The sequence below is a fragment of the Mugil cephalus genome, chromosome 18 (assembly GCF_022458985.1).
Source record: "Mugil cephalus isolate CIBA_MC_2020 chromosome 18, CIBA_Mcephalus_1.1, whole genome shotgun sequence".
Lineage (NCBI taxonomy): Eukaryota > Metazoa > Chordata > Actinopteri > Mugiliformes > Mugilidae > Mugil > Mugil cephalus.
The window spans coordinates 6,718,392-6,735,576 of NC_061787.1; the positions used below are offsets into that span (position 1 = coordinate 6,718,392).

The following is a 17,185-nucleotide window of genomic DNA, read 5'->3' on the forward strand; positions in this document are numbered from 1 at the left end:
AACTTGTACCGATTGAAGTGTTTGATTTTTTCCACGCTATAAGATTTGGCGACGTTTATGTGACCCACCAGTGACATGGTTTAATTTTGAAAGTAAGGTCCGTTGTTTCCGGGTAGAGATCGTTGGAGACTTGATGAAGTTTCTGTCATCATTCTTTATCAGGGCTTGCTCGGGGCATTTGCAACAGGGTTGAATTTAGTGCATCCTGAACTTTTGCTGAATAAACCTCTCACTCAGTGATGGTGAAGAGCAGTTAAGACTGACATCTGATAGTTTGTCTGCAGGGACCCCTGCACCCACAAGGATTCAAGTGGCGATATCTCCATCTAGTGGTGTTGCCACTGGATCTGCCATCACCACTAAATACAATGCCCAAGATCACAAATAAGTGTGCGCCAGAGAAAGATAATGCTTTAGTTTGATTCATAATCGAGATTTCAGTTATTTTTGGGGGGCAATTTGGTCCATAATGAGAAGCTTGATTAGTTATTGCTAATATAACTTGTTGTAAGTTATTTTTACTCACGCAACCTAACCCTTGAACGCAGCACCATTTCCCTCCTAGGTACAGCTGCTTCAAGGCAGAGCATCTATACAGCAAGGTTATGTATTACACTAGAAACATCAGAAAACATTAAAAAAAAAAAAAAATGAAATAAAAAGTTGTAAATAGCTGATATCAATAGACTCGACATTAAAATCCATCCAAAATAAGGACTGAAGTATAATGCTCGCTATAAAACACCCAAAGAGTTCATTTGTCTGTATAATGAATACAAAAAATAAACCTTCATGACTGTTCATGCAGCAGATTCAAGTAGACAACGCTCTAATGGACGAGAGGCGACAAGGGGAGTGAAAATACCAACTTACAACAGACCAGCCTTTACAATACAATAACACAGATACTGAAAATTTTAATTTGTGCAATATTTACAATAGAATTAAAAGTATTTCATATTCACATATTATACCACTTTGCAGGGGGTCTTTAGGCCCAGGGATCAATACAGTTCTTTACTAATGTGTCAGATACTTCTTGTATGAAATCTATGTGGTGTTTTCTGTTTGAATGCTGATATCACTGTGCAGCGCGAAAAGATAAAGAGTCTGTTTCCATCCAATGGAAGTGTTTGTGACTGGACGAGGAGATGTGAGTTGACTCACCGCACACCGGCTGTCCAATGAGCAATAGTTGCAGCCTCCTGATGTCCACCCTGTCCTTTGCCATGGCCTGTGGGTCCCCGCTGTGAGACAGTGTCATAAGACACAGAGACAGATAGAGAGGCGTGCAGAGATGAGGAGAAAGATTATTTTTTTCTCTCAAGCTCCATCACATTTAGGCTGCTGATTAGATAATAATAATAATAATAATAATAATAATAATAATAATAATAATAATAATAATAATTCTGACCCTCAGTGAAACCTTAGGCAGCTACAGACTCACCAACAAAGCTTTTCACATTATCACTTCAAAAACTTGAAAAATTTGTAACAAAAAAACTAACACACATGTAACTTAACGCTTGTTTTTTAGGTAGGTAGTTTTTTAGGTAGCGAAACAAACAAAAAAGTCTATCTATCTATCTATCTATCTATCTATCTATCTATCTATCTATCTATCTATCTATCTATCTTGCTAGCTAGCTAGTTTGCTCAACAGTACTTCATTTCCCATCATGCTCCACTGTGACGCGGTATCCGGGGCAACAGAACAGGAAGTGGCGACAAACAACAAACGGAACTGGACGTTTTCAAACTGTACAACGTCGCCAGTCTTTGGCTGACAATTATATGTCTATATATCTCTCTCTGTATATATATATAAACGTATTGAATAACACTTGTGCTGCTCAACGTGGCTTCGCATCGCGAAAGTAAGTTTTATTTCAGGGTTTTAAGTAAAACAACGCCGTACATTTGAGTTTAGCTAGCTGCTGAGAGTCAAACTTTAAGCCAGAGTCGGCAGCTAGCTTAGTTTTCAATGGACATATCTGGATAATATTCTTTTTTTTTAAAAGCCTCACACCGAAAGACAAAGCATGGAATAATATGTTCTTACTGTCTGTGAGCAGATGTCGTTTGTGAGAGTGGGGCGTCCTCACCAGCAGAACAAAGTGAAAAGGTCTGTTCGCCCCAAGAAAGCAGCAGCTCCCAAAAGAGAGTGGGTGGTGAGTACTCACTAACTGAGCTCTTAATATAATATCAACACACTGCCTGGACAAAGAAAGGTCACACACACTAACATTTTACTGGTTCACCTTTAGCTTTGGAAGAAGCTTCAGCAATGTCATAGCATTAATTTCCACCCAGTGTTGCATTCATTTTTCACCAAGATCCTGTATTGATGATGGGAGAGTCTGACCACTGCAGAGATTCTTAATGGGGTTCAGGTCTTGACTCCATGTTGGTCAATCCATGTGTCTCATGTGTCTTCATGCTGCAATGAATCCTCTTGTAATATGCCTGTAATCCATTGATGGAACAACCAGGTCATTCAGTATTTTCAAGTAGTCAGCTGACATCATTCTTTGAGCATAATGTCATTGAACCGAGACCCGAGCAACTGCAGCAACCCCAGATCATAGCACTGCCCCCACAGGCTTGTACAGTAGACACTAGATATGATGGGGGCATCACTCCATCTGCCTCTCTTCTTACCCTGATGTCTTTTCTCTCTGGAACGGGGCAAATCTGGATTCATCAGACCACATGACCTTCTTCCATTGCTCAAATTTAAGCCGTTTATTCCTGGTTAGCCTCACTGATTAGTGGGTTTCTTAAGGCCCTGAGGTCTGCAATTACAACTGTTAAATTTATTGTGTATTTCTTCTCTACTGTTTGTTGAAGTACTGGTAGTTGGAGGATAGTCTCTATTCCTCAAAGTAAACGGGATAACTATATGATTGGACAATGAATCTGCAGACAAGTTGCTAAGGGCCAAATATAATGTCTTTACTTTTGTCTGAATTAAACCTTATATTACAATTTCATATGTTTTTTTTAATATGTATATATATTTAAACGTTCTTGCTAAACTCTAACCACTGATTGATTTGATTTCAGAGCACTGTCAACGACCTCTCTGTGCACAAGCTGACGGCTGCAGAGCTGGTAAGATGATCAGTTCTCACCCAGCGGGGTTTACACACTGAAACACGGATACTGCTTGATGTATTTATAATGAAAGTGAATGTAACTCCCGAGTCACATGCAGTAATCCTGGTCTGACTGTTCTGCTTCAGAGTCATCGACATGAGATCCACAAGTCCCACAACAAGGCGGCAGCTCAGTGGGAGCTGAAAGAAAAGGCCTTGAAGCGCCGTCTCAGACATGCGTTTAGCCCTCCACCCCTGGACAAGGCGAGCCTCAGCATCATCAGGGAGGTGTGTGTGCTTCTTAGGGTCTTCTATGATGACTTGATGTTAGATGTTAGTTTGAGTTAAGCACGGCTACTTGTTCCTGTAGGTTTTCTCTGATCAGCTGCTGCTGCAGGATGTGCTCGCCCGCTCTGACAGAGCCATGGCTGTGGTCAAGGACTTGTTCGGAGATGCCCCACGCAGACAGACTGGTAGCACCACTTTTTTGGAAAAAGACACTATGGAAGATTAGGCATCTGTCCTGTTATTTCCCTTTTCAGAACCGTTAACGTTCTGTCTTTTTCGCAGGTCATCCGAGTGTGACTGCAGCACCAAACTGTGACTCTGACTCAGAACTACCTGTTCTCCAGAGACCAGATCCTCCAACTCATCTGTCTCTGCTCAGCCAGTCTATGATGGACCAGGAGGTGAGTGTGTTAGCGACATAGTCACTATTAAATCCTGTACGTTATGACTATTATTGGCATTAATGTGTCTGTAAATGGTTCATTTTAGGCTCTTAATGAACTGGAAGCTTCAGGAGACGACCGCAGACACAAAGATGTCGACCCCTCTGGCAGTTTAGATGATCATGTAATACGAAGGTATTAATCTCTGCACCCACTGCCACAGTCAAACGGATGTAGCTGTCACTACTACAGTACAGGAGTCATAACGTTTTCTTTCGCAGGAGCAATGTACGTAAAATGAAGGCTCAGACTCGGGGGAGAGTGATACAGAAAGAGAACGTCCATCCTGCCAGCTATCATCAGGGAGACGTTCCTGTGACCCCCTGCACATCGAACAGAGCCCCAGACCAAGCAGGTACGACTACACAGACATTCTGAGGAGCTTTAGTTTATTTATTTCATGTATTTAAGGACTCACATTCAACAGTGTGTGATTTACCTGATGTCTAAATATAAACTTATCCTGCCTCGTTTCAGCTCTCAATGCCACAGTGGCTGTGCAGCGTGTTCAGTCCAAACAGAATCGGTCAGAGGAAGACAAAGAAGAAACCCCGGTTCTGGTCTCTCAAGTCCTGAATCCTGACCTGCCTCTCAGCCAGTCAGGTAGCATCTAAAACGGACGGAGTTTATTGAAAATGAAACACTCAGTGTTAAATTAAATTTATTTATTCTTCTTCTGCGTGTTTCTCAGGAAGGATCAGCAGTCGCAACAGGACCAGGAAGTGTTTTTCCCAGAGTGCAGGGCTGGACGGCTCCTCTTTTGCCTCTCTGAGTGGAGACCAGTCCAGTCTGGGCCTGCTGCAGACCATGCTGGGTCAGGTGGAGGCAGATCTGGATGCTCTGTGTCCTGACGCAGCACCAGAATCAGCAGAAAGTTCAAAGCAGCACCGAAAACAAGGCCTCACTGGATTCTCTGTCGCCTTGGTCTCCACTCTCGGACGATTAGTTCACCTGATTAAAAAGGTACAAACATGCTTTACAGAGCGTGACACGGTGTTTAACTTCCACTCATTTTATTTTGTCACAGCCATATGTTCTGGCTTTTTGAAAAATTGAGCCTTTTTAAGCTAAGTATTATTTTTCTATGAGACACTGTGTTTATTCCAGTCCTTCTCTTTAAGTCGACTGTGTCTGCATTTTCCTAGAACGAAGAGGAGGCTGAGAAGGAGGCTGCGGAGAGGAGAAGATTAGAGGACGAGCTGAGAGAGCAGCGGGGGCTCATTGATGCTCTGACCGCTGAAACAATGACTCTGAGAGAAAAGGCCGGTACCCTGCAGGTGAGACGGAGCTCAGGTTATAGATAAAACGTGTTTCAAATAGTTAAGTCTTCTCTGTGTAACCGTGTTGTTACTTCTCAGACGAGGCTGCAGAAGCGGACGGAGGAACTGGAGCAGAAGTTGGACACGGTCGTGTTGGTGATGGGAGGACTCGGTCCACTGGGAGACCACGTTCACCCATCAGCAGACTCCGACGTCAACGCTGCAGGTTCGTGCGCGCTGTGTGTTTTAGTCCATACATGGATATTTTAGACTTGCGATGACTGATAAATAGTTGGTTTACTTTACGGTGATTTACTGACGTGCAGGTTGCCAGTTTGCACCTGTTGCTAAGCGACTTCCAGAGCAAACACACGTTCCCGTTTCCCCCGCTGTCCTGCTCTCCCCGCCTCGACAGAGAGACAACTGGCAACAAAGCCCTGGTAACAATCTCCCAATAAACTGATATGCATTATTTTCTGTGGTGTGTTCTCATTTTGTAAGACTGTAATGTTGTCTTTCCTTCCACAGCGCCTCATCCTCCCTCTGTAGATATCCTACATTCCTATGATCACGTCCAGGCTCATGACTCATCCGCTAGTCTCAACAGTCTGCCCCTCACCACGCTGCCTCCCTCCTCCTCCTCCTCCTCCTCCTCCTTGCTATCGCTGACCCCAGATGCAATGTTGGCTGAGATAGCACAGCTGAGCAGACAGAACGAGCTGATCAAGGCTCAGCTCAGCCAGGTTCGGGGCCTCGGCTCGGGGGTCGGAGGGTCGCTCGATAGCATCGGCGTCGAGCGGAGGAGGTCGGGTTCCAGCGGCGCGGGGAGAGTCACTCCTCAGGGTCCTGGAGAAAGACAGATGACTGTGTCAGGCAGCGCAGGCAGACGGAGCCAGCAAACCCAGCCCCCTGAAAAAGAGCAGCCAACTCAGCAGGTGAGAAAACCTCTGATCGTGCTGATGCGTGCAACTAAACTCAAAAACAATAAAGGTTCCTCTGGTAACATTATCTTAAAATGTGCACTTCATCTCCTCCCCCTCCTGCAAAAAAAAATAAAAAATTAAATTTGACATAATCAACAAACCCCTGATTCCTAGTCACCCTAGTAACTCGTTGGTATCTTAACTACTGAGTCATAGTGTAAACAGGGCTGCACTGAACCATCAGGCTGCTCCGGTATTCACTTCTACAAGACGTGACCCACATTCAAAAGTCTGTTTTCCTTCACAGGTAGCGTCCTCTGACACCCCCAGTCCAAACAGTGTGGAGCAGCGCCTCCTGGAGCTGAACAGGCAGAGCGCAGCAGCCAGGGGTCGACTGCTGAACCTCATTGAGCAGCAGAAGCAAAGTATTTCAGTCAAAGTCTCCCCCTCTGTCTCCCCCATCCCTCCGTCTGCCTTCAGCCCGAACACAGCAGGTACAGTAGGAATCAGTGGTGATTGTAATAGTTAAAAATAGTTGAATCATTATTGTATTATTTTATTATTATCGTTACTAATATCATTCATTATGTCATTACCATTGTTTTGGTTCTTGTCTTGACTAACTCTGAATAGCACGATAGTGATGTTCGATACCACTGATTTCCGATCTGATACTGAGTAAAATCCCGGTTGGTGTCGGAGATACTCATCCAATAAAGATATTTGTGCATATACACCTTAATGTGTCTGATAAACCTAAAAAAATGAGTGTATTTCAAATCATAGCTTCATACAGAATGTGACACATCAATTTATTTATTTGTCTTAAACTCTGAAATATATTGAGATAGTGGCCTTATTTACTATATAGCCGAGCTAATGCCATAAAAGAAACAACAAACAGAGGAAACAATCATACAAAATATGTGAAAATGCTGCTTCAAACACAAAAAACGGGCATAATTAAAATAATAAGACCATTAAAATAAATAATTTAATTATTAAGAACTACTATAAAAATGAAAACTTGCATCTTGATTCTGACTCTGTGCTCTCGTATTCTGTCCTCCTCGTATTCTCTGTAGTGGTTTGTTGTGTTGCCACAACTCAATAGTTTAGTTTCCACTGTGTTACTACATTACCATGAATGACTGAAGTATCGAAAGTATCGACATTTTGATTTGAGAATCTGGTATCACCTGGTACATAATATATGTAATATATAATAATTGAATTTACAGCTGGAGGAGGAAGCTGGGAAGAGTCGATGCTGCTGCCTGAACAGGAGCCTCGGCCCCATAGCGCTGGTTGTGAGAGACGGTGAGTAACACAGTGTCACTACGCAGAACATAATTCGTAAATCTCCCACTTTGTCCATTAGATTTGACTGTTACATTTCTGTGTTGTAGATATGCAGGTTCAGATGTGTCTTCTCACAGTTCTGGAGGAGGAAGCAGGGATGGGAGAACACAGGTAAACACACACCAGCTATAAAGTGTTTACTCAGATGTGACCACGCTGTAAAGATTTAAACTGGTCTTTTGTTATGAATAGATGGACAAGCAGAGGGAGCGAGACGGATGGTTTTCCTTATCCGCTCACGTCAGATGACAGGAGGAAGAAGAACCCGAACAAACCTTCAATTAAAAGTTGTGTTTTTAGTCTGTTACATGTACCTTTGTTTTTGTTTTTTTAAATTAAAGTGTTTTTAAAAGATTCTTCTCAATGTCTGTGTCTTTCCCTCATGCCATCTTAAAGCATCGCTGGTTATGAACCAAAGGTCTTTGACTCACGTTTAGTGGAATTTTTTACCCTAAATCCACAAACAAAACAAACTCACTCACTCCCTGTGCGTCTTTAATCAACCTTATATAACGGCCGATGGGTGAAACCACACAGATACATTTTAATATTCAGAGCTCCTGTTTTTATTCATCCTAACGCGTCGTGACGTCTTAATTGCGATTTATTCATTTTCCCCTCGTCTGTCTCACTCTCTGTGGTGGAGGTGCAGTTTGTAATGCGCGCTGGACCGTTCACTTAAACTCTTCACCTAATCAAGTTGATGCACATTAATGTCCCAATCAAGTGTGGTCAGACCGTCTGTCTGTGTGCTTCTGAGGCTGCGGTTTGGTTTAGTTATTCCCCCGCCTTTGAACCACGTTCGATATAATTTCGTCTCTGTTTGATTGCGTTTGATTTGTAGCATTTTTTCAGAAGCCGATGGAATTTGCGTGCGGGGAAGCCATGAAGGAAAAGTCGGAGTGAAAGAGGAGGAAGGAGAAAACGACGTCTCCTCTGTGGCTTCAAGTATGCGTGTGTGCACCAGCATTTCCTTTCCTTTCCTTTATTTTTATTTGCTTTGTAATATCTCGTGTCTCTTTGCTCTTTCAGACGTCGTGTGACTCAGTAGCGCGGTTTCCTTGTGGTTTCGCTGTGATTTGGTGACATCAATAAGACTTCTCAGCTTTCTTCTGTGAGATATGTCCTCAAAATATATGTACAACACATTACATTTTTTTTTCTTATCTAATATGCCCCCACACATGCTCCCTACATTAAAAAAAAAAAGTATTCTTACCTTACCTTTTTTTGTACGCACTGGATTTTGTATGAAAACGTGCACTTTCAGTCAAAGGTCAGAAGATGGCAACCTGGAGTCACGCAGCAGTGAACTGGTCCCTTATGAGGGGTAACAATGAAGTGGAAATAACTCTTTGATAATGACATTTTCATCATTTATTAATTACTTATTTCCTTACCATTAATTCTAACATGGTTTTATAATTAACTGCGTAACTACTTCTTTCCTGTAGAAACTAAGCAAGTTGAGGGAGACTTAGAGTAACCAGTGAAGTGAGTAATACTAATGCTCTCATGTGCATGTGTATTTGTGTGAATGTTACCCTATGTACCACCTTGGCCTCCTTGCCATTGCTACTGGTCTGTGACGTTTAATGTCCGGACCCCTGCAGACCAGCGACACCCCACGAGAGCTGCAGTTCTTTTTGGTCTTTTTCCCACCACACGTTCACTTACCGTCTTATTGTCAGATGCCGTGATAATGAGATAATCAGCGTTATTCCCTAAACCATCGATTACGACCAGCCAGTCATAAATTTCTGGCGGATAACATGTGTTTTCAACTGAACGGTCTGTAAAAGTTTGCCAGATTTAATTCAGTTTCTCCTCTTTTAGGGAGGGAATTCAAAATTCCATCGAATCCATCACATCGCTCATTAACTCTGAGTGTTTTTTTGTGCATTTTTTTCCGTTTCCAGCTGTGATCAAACCTTACGCCAGCAGACTGATAAATATGATATCATATTTAGCCATCAGAAATAAATCCCTGGACACATAAAGAAAATTTTTTTTTTTTCCCCTCTAAGCTGAAATCCCCCCGGCGTCTACACGATATATGAGCTGTGGTGCAAAACTTTCACAGGATGTTTTTGTTAAGACGAGTGCAGACGATGTACTTACCTTGTACTGTGGACGGACGGGCTGCGTCTCCTACGGACGTAGCTATGAATCAGTTTCGAGACTCTGCCGTAATCTCTTCACCTAGATCATGGTGTTTGTTTGTCAAAAAAAAGTCATGTATTTTATTTTTTTTTTTTTTAATTGAGCCTCAGGTTGTGTGTTTTTTGGCCTTATTTGATAGTTAATCGTGAGCAGGGCCTCTTCCACTTCCTCCACTCAGCTGCTGCTGCTCTGAATGGATCCCGCTTCACGTAGCTTGAATCAAAAAGTCACAGACAAGTGGCCGTAAGCTACTCCTCAGGTAGTGTTTGCTTTTGGTTTAAAGGTTTTGAGGGTGACGCTGCAGGAGGAAGGAGAGCACTTGAGCCGGGAGAGCTGTGTGGGTGACAGCGGTGGCCAGCAGGGAAATCAAAAGGAGTAAATATGGCAGATAATAACAGGATGGAGGCATAAAGGCGCCGAGGACGGCGGCCGTAAACGTGGGGTCAGGGGTCACAGCGGAGACCCGGGGAGAGGCGGGGAGGGTTTATTGTGCCCGGCCTGGCTAAGTGAAGGACGGGGTGAATGGGGATTAACCCCATCCCAGTGCTCCTCAATGCCCCTTCCTCCACCTCCAGGCCTTCGCAAAAGTTCCCATGTGACCACCACCACCTACACACACACACACAACTTTCTCAACACACCTCCTTTTACTCCTCACACACTTATATTCACACATGCATCCTGCAGGTTATAGTGCAGAGAGCTCAACTGATGTTAATTAGAGGAGTTTTTTTTTTTTTTTCCAGTTTTGTGCGACGAGCCCAGAGCACGCTGAACCCACGACGCATGAACAGAGGCGAGGGGGGGGCATCGGGGCTGTGAAGAGGGGGTCGTTTTCTTAACTCATTTAAATCTGCCCCCACTTCACCTCGGTGAAGGAGGCTGAAGACACTCAGAAAAACACACACACGCTAAAGCTTGTGCACACACTGTTGACTTTGATAGAGTCTGAAAGCGCTCGGGAAATATTTTATCCGTACAAAATGTTTTTAGCACTTTATTTTCCTTGATTTGTAACAAAAGAGATTTATTATTAAATTGTTAAGGTATTCTTTTATTTGTCTGTAATAAAAGTCATAATAAAAGTTTTTTATTTTTTTGGTATTTATAAAAGTTAAAAGAAATAGTTTTTATCCTTTTATTATTAATTTAATGTTGCAGTGTCGCTATCATGCCACCAGAGGGCAATATTAATGTGCTGCTAAACCTTGAAGAGCATAAGATGAAAATTTACCCCTAATATCTTACTTTACTAATCAAAAAACACCAAAACCACGCATCCTATACCGGTAACAGTGAATATTTTTAAAAGAAAGGGAGTTATACAGCTGTGCGCTATGATGCTTTCACTTTCAGTTGTCTTGACACATGTGTAGAAGCTATTTGCTGAATTAATTCTACATATGTACTCACCTTGAGTTTCAGCATCTGCTTGGTGTGTGCGTGTGCGTGTGTGTGAGTGGGTGCCCATGTGCGTGGGACTGCGGTCCACAGCTGCGCGAGTTTCTGATCTGAAGCAGGCTATTGCTTGCTGTGAAAATATTATTGCAAGTGTTTATTATTGCTTCAGTGTGAAACAGTGGGAGTGTTGTGTGTGTGCGTTGCTGCACGGCCCGGTGGAGTATGGAGTGTTTGCATGTGCTGGGGGCGGTGGTGGTGGTGGTGGTGGTGGTGGGCCCGGTGGACTGGAGGAGGGTGGGTTCCTCAACCATCTCCTCCTCTGTGTTTCCCACCGGCACAGCCCCCGGCCCGTGGCCCATTGCACCCTGGGTAACGGGGAGGCCTATTGGAGTTGATTAGTTCCGGCTGGATCCCAGATAGAGTTCTGACAGGCAGGAGAAACGAGCTCTCAGCGTGACCCCCCACTTCCCCCCACACACCCCTGTCTCAGGCACAATGGGGCAAGGCAGGGGAAGGGCTTTTTAAACAACTGCAGCTTCACTCTACTCTACTCCCCCCCTCCGCTTGATCCAAAACTGGCCCATTATTACAACAAAAACCGCACAAGTACAACCTTTACTGCTTCCACTGGAGTCTGTGTACACCCACCATTTTTTATTTTTTATTTTTTTGTGCTACAAATCCTTTACAAATTTTTTTGAATAGATAATAGATGAGGATGCAGATGATTCCCTGAGGAGCTGATGGCTGCACACAAACCATCACATCCACCATGGCCGGACACCTGTGGCACAAACTGACGTCCATTAGACACATTCCTCAGCAGAGCAGCATCATTCACACACTCACCACCTCTCCCCCCCCCCACTCATCCTCTCGATCCCCTTTATTTCCCACTCCAACCCCCCCTCTTCCTCCCACATCTTCTCTTTCTTCTTCTCTCCCTTTCTCCTTCTCTCCCTCTTTCTCCACACATAATTGATTAAGGGCCGTTTTCATAAATCAATTTGAGACGCACATCAGTCAGCCATGAATGGATGAACCCCCCACCCCACCCCACCCCACCCCCCGCCTCTCTGCGCGCCGGTATTAATCTACCTCAGCATGCCCTGCCACTCTCACTTACGCACACACACACACACAGAAAAAAAAAAAAAAAAAAAATCTGCACGGTTTGTTTTCTTTAGTTAAGGTTTGGGCTGTTTCTGGTTGCCAAACATGAAACATGCAAATGGTTTCTGCAGGCACTATGACCTGAAACAGGCAACCTGACAGACAAATACACACAGTTTCCGCAGAGTCTGAACAACGTCTGCTGTTGTGGAGAAGGAGAAAAGTTGGGTTACAAACGATGAGAGAGACAGAGAGAGAGAGAGGCGAGCGAAATAAGAAAGTAGACTCTTTGTCGGGAGTGAAACAAGTCCAATTCTTTCCATATGTCTTTGCTGTACATCTCTAAACAAACAAATATGTTGTTGTTTGTTCACTTAGCAGTCTGCCTCTAAGACAAATGAGTCCCCCTGCTGTTTATAATTACGGCCATTTAATTGTCATTATTATCAAGTGACTTCATCTCCCTTTCTTTCCCTCCCTGCGCCTTTTTTCTCCCGTTTTTCGACGCCGTTGTTTTGGATGTTTTGATATGAATGTAACCATGACACCGCCCTTTCTTATTAGAAAAGCCATGCCAAGTTGCAATGGATTCTGGGAACATGAGCCTGCAACAGCTGCAAGTGATATGCCGGATTTTCCCCTCTCCCCTCAGTCTGGATTTTCTTACACTCTGCCCTTTTTCTCTCTTAACTTTTTTCCTCCACCTTGATGTTTTGTTCTCTCTCTCTCTCTTTTTTTTTTAAATGTCTCCAGCCTCTCTTTGTTTCTCGTTCTTTTCTACCTTTCCTCCATCCACCACCACCACCACCACCACCTCCCCTCCTCCTCCCGTCCCTTCACCCCTCTCTCCGTGCTCCAGGGTGTTGGCTTTAGTGGCAGTGAAAGCTGCTTTGCCTTTAAAAACAGTTTGTCTTAATGAGAAGGGGAGGAGGGGGGGGGGGGGGCGCGGGCTGCGAGGGGGGGAGAGGGGGGAGGAGGGGGTTGGAGGGTCACAGCTGAAGCCAATTGCGTCCCTTTCCTGTCTGAGGCGCTGCAGGCCGGGGTCAAGCTCAGGGTCGCGCTGGCCCGTCGCTCTGGCTGGGTCCTGGTGCCGGTTCTGAGTTGCCGCCAGCGTGTGTGTACAGGACAGCGTGTGTGTTTTTGTGCGAGTTAAGAGAAGAGGGGCAGGAGGCACATCTGTTTCTGATCCCCCAGAAAGCTTTGCTCTCCGGACCTGGAGGTGCTGGCGTGCCTGCGGAGGCCTGAAGAGGGAGGGGGGGTGGTGGGGGACGACGGCGGGGAGGAGAGGGCGAGTGAGCGGTCACACGCACACAGTACGTGTCGGGTACAATGTGGTGCGATGTGGCGTGTTTTTCCGCCACCTCCTCCTTCGCTTTCTTCTCCTGCCACCTTCACCATTTATATTTGCAGCATGTCTGCGAGGCCTGTCTTCAAACGTAGGACGCGTTAGCTCTGTGTTCAAACTCTTAACCTGAGCTTTTGTTTGCCATCCGTTTTTTAACTTTTCCATTTCTTTTTATTTGGGATTAATAGGATCTAAGAACTAAAAAAAAAAAAAACTAAGCGTCATGTTTGAACAGGAAGTAGTTTGGGGAAAAAAGTTATGTCTTCATGTGCGGACACGGGATTATTTCATTCAATATTATAATAAATAAAGTCACTGATATGTAACAAAATATAAAACTGTAAATTTTCATGTCTGAACTTTGCTGTGCAAAGACAGAGTCGATAACAAGGAAGCCCCAACATCCTCAATCGAGTTCTTGCTAATTAGCAAAGTTATAGCTCATTATTATTGATAGAATTTGTGTCATATTAAAGAAAAATTGATAAATATAAAAACAACTGTAAAATTTGATGAGGTTTTATACCTTTTACACCAACTAGTGTCTAGTTTTAAGAGGATAAAAGTTTAAATGAAGCAGAATAATCTGCCACAAACCTAAAACTTAACGTCCACATATGAGGACGCAGGGTCTCAGGAGGTTTTTGACATGTTTGCAGCACAGTTGCTCACATCTCTGTCAAGAGTTAGATGAGAAGATCAGTGTTGGTGTGTTAAAAATATAAAGCTACCGCCTGCTAGCTTAGCATCAGAAGTTAGCTTGGCTCCGTGCACCACCTCTAAAGCTCACTTATTAAATATATCTTGTTTCTCATACTTGTACACACGCAAGAAAGTAATTGTGGTAGTGTGTGCGACTGTCTTTCCCCTGAGAAGAACTTCTACCACACAAAAAGACTGATTTATATGGATAAAACTTATGAAAAATGACATGTTAATTACAGCGTTTTAGAGGCACTAGTATGCAGACTTGGTTATTTTCAGACTGAGCCGAGCTTCTTGTTTCACTAACTGGATGCAGACGGTGACTTTCTATTTAAGTATACAAATGAAAAAGGTATCAATCCTCTAATTCTCTAATTGTCTAATTCCTGGCAAGTGTCAAGCTGCTGCTTTAAAATGTGTTGTGTTTTACTTGCATCTTTAAGCTCTGTGATCCTTACATATGAAAGTATGTACGCACACCACCAAGAACTAAGATGTTTTACTGTGACTACAGACTTTTATTCTGGGTAATATGTGGGTGTCTTTATAAAATGAACCCCAATTTAGCTTGATATATCTGGTATTGTTGGGAAATATAGAATCAAGTTTCTGGTATGTTTGGCTGCACAATATGGGACTGAAACATTCCTGCTGGCTGCTCCTGCTAGTCATGAGAACTGAGGTCAACAGCTGCTTTCTGTTATTTTTAAATAATAATAAGTCTTTTATCCAGACTTGCATTTTCTTCTCCTTCTCTTCTTTTCCTCTTCTCCCCTCCTCCCATGACATATTACCTCTTTTCTTAGTCATGTTTCTTTTGTTTGCTTCTCTAAAAGTGTTGCTCACCTTTGTAAAAAAAATAACTCCTCTTTCCTCACTCCTTGCTGCCTTCCCTCCTCCTCCTCCTCCTCCTCCTCCTCCTCCTCCTCCTCCTCTGTCCTCGTCTGCATGGGGAAGGTAAGGTTGAGATGAAACACCATGTCAGTCTTTGAACAGAGCCCATAAAGCAGGCGCATATTAACGAGCATGACTAACAAGCTGCAGGAATTGCAGAGCCTGATCACACTACACACACACACACACACACACACACACACACACACATACACACACACTCCTACATACATATGTCTCCTGCATGATGTAGTTTTCATTCTCTCCATTTTCCACACACTTTTCATGCTTGATATGAACCAGGGCTGTGTTTTTTTTTTCATACCTGGTTTTGATTCGAGCAGTAGTTTGTCGGTTATGAAAAGATTTTTGGGGAGTTGCCGAGGTAATTGCTGAGATCTGGGAGCACACGATCAACCACAGAGTTGGCATGAAGCGTGATTTCGAATCAAAAGATCTAAACCAGAAACCACAGAAAATGTGATAGTAGCACTACATCTAGTACATTAGGTCAAAGGTGAGACAGAAGGTAAACAGACGGTCAGCTTCTTAGTTATGGCTCTGATATCGTTTTAGTGATGATACACTAATCCCATATTGTAAAGGTTAACTACACCACCCGATTAGGTCGAAGTGGTGATGACTTAAATTACACGTATTAATGCAGATGAGCAATGCTGTGTTTCATTTGTACTCAGAAGTTGGAACTTTCTACTCAGAAAGTTGTAGTAGACTCACTACCCCTGAGTTGAGTTTCCAAGATGGCCGCCCCGTGTGTACACAGTAATTAGACGCTCCTGTAATATTCTGTTCATTAGCACTTCTGATTAGTTTTGAGTCGTACAGACAGTGTAATTTAAGTTTTTCATGTTGTTATATTGTGCTAACAGTGGCTAAAAACAAAAGCCTGGTAAAACCAAAACAGTGTAAAAACACCATCGTGGCAAACTGTGATTAATAGGGTATTTGTTTCTACACCTAAATTAATTACTTATTAAATGTCTGCCTCGTGTGGTCTTGTAGATTTCATCACTGTAAATAATTCTAGAAAAAAAATGGTTCAAAAGATGGTTCAACTTATGAGTTCGTTTTACAATTTGTGAAACTTAAATAGCCTAAATTTACTTTAGTTTTTTATAGCAATAATATTAGTTAACATCAAGAATTTTTAAAAACTTGGAACTTGGAAATATGGAACAAGTTTCCACCAGGTTATATCCGGATAAGGCGAGAGCTTTCATGGACGCAGCCATCTAGTTTTCTGACTGCCGATAACTCAGGTGTGACGTCATTCCCAGCTCCGACTTACGCCTAACCTTAAAGCTACAGCAGAACATTTGTCTCCCCCTACTGGCAGTGAGAGTAATTACACAACCACTGTTGACGTGACTGATGACATACTGCATATCTACAGTCTGCAGTCCATTCTATTCTTTCAGCTTTAACGAGTAAACGCTCACCAATCGCAATCTTTGTTTGCTTCATAGCACCTTGGTTACATTAGTAACTTCGCCCCCCCCTTTTACAAGCCTGACCTCCAGTGTTATAATCACAACCTCACGAGTCCGATGTGAAGAAAGCAAATGTTTCTTTATGACTCTTCTCTACTTTGCTACTGTTGCCCCATGTTTTTGCATTTACTCATATCCCATAATTGTCGCTTGTGGCCACACAGTTTGCTGTTCAGCTAAAGTTATGTAGCCGAGATTTAAGTCCTCATTGCCATGACTTGAAGCGATACTCCGGCATTTGGGGCAATGTGTTCGCTGTCTTCCCCAGAGATAGATGGTGAAGACATATACCCTCTCATGTTACAGTAGTATGGTAATTATAGGGCTATAACCAGTTAGCTCACTTTAGCTTAGCTTAGAGCTAATGGAGGGAAGCAGCTGGCTCGTCTCTGTCCAAAGGTCATAAAAAAAAAAAACCTGCTTATAAAGTTTTTGTACACTGGTGATAATGTGTAATTGGGGAGTTTTCCGTATCCTTATTGAGGATTTGTGACCTTTAGGAACACCTATGCTAGCAGTTTCCATCTGAATCAGTATTTCTGCTAAACTAAGCGAGCTGGCAGCTGCCCGAAGCTGCATACTTAATTACTTTCACGCGGTTACTCCATTCTTACGGCCTATTTCTCTTGGTTCGCCTCCATTTTTCTTTACACGCTCACAGCTCACTGCTACGACAT

The 17,185-nt window shown here is 43.2% G+C and overlaps 1 protein-coding gene across 1 annotated transcript; it reads left to right on the top strand.

Moving 5' to 3' along the window:
• The first annotated feature begins 1,745 nt into the window (after window positions 1-1,745).
• On the top strand, window positions 1,746-7,732 carry spice1 (spindle and centriole associated protein 1). Its single transcript, XM_047568802.1, has 18 exons — window positions 1,746-1,880; window positions 2,079-2,174; window positions 3,070-3,117; window positions 3,249-3,389; window positions 3,472-3,574; window positions 3,672-3,790; window positions 3,879-3,967; window positions 4,054-4,187; window positions 4,310-4,435; window positions 4,524-4,795; window positions 4,978-5,109; window positions 5,191-5,317; window positions 5,418-5,531; window positions 5,620-6,026; window positions 6,322-6,508; window positions 7,256-7,334; window positions 7,424-7,487; window positions 7,569-7,732. Exons 2-18 carry the CDS (start codon window positions 2,079-2,081, stop codon window positions 7,623-7,625), a joined length of 2,295 nt encoding a protein of 764 aa, XP_047424758.1. The 5' UTR covers window positions 1,746-1,880; the 3' UTR covers window positions 7,626-7,732.
• Window positions 7,733-17,185: the final 9,453 nt, after the last annotated feature.

Bases quoted from the DNA above. Each gene is read 5' to 3' on its own strand.
- spice1 (XM_047568802.1), top strand. From the start codon at position 2,079: ATGTCGTTTGTGAGAGTGGGGCGTCCTCACCAGCAGAACAAAGTGAAA. The intron at 3,575-3,671 runs GTAGCACCACTT...TCTTTTTCGCAG, and splicing joins TGCCCCACGCAGACAGACTG to GTCATCCGAGTGTGACTGCA. The intron at 5,110-5,190 runs GTGAGACGGAGC...GTTACTTCTCAG, and splicing joins AAAAGGCCGGTACCCTGCAG to ACGAGGCTGCAGAAGCGGAC.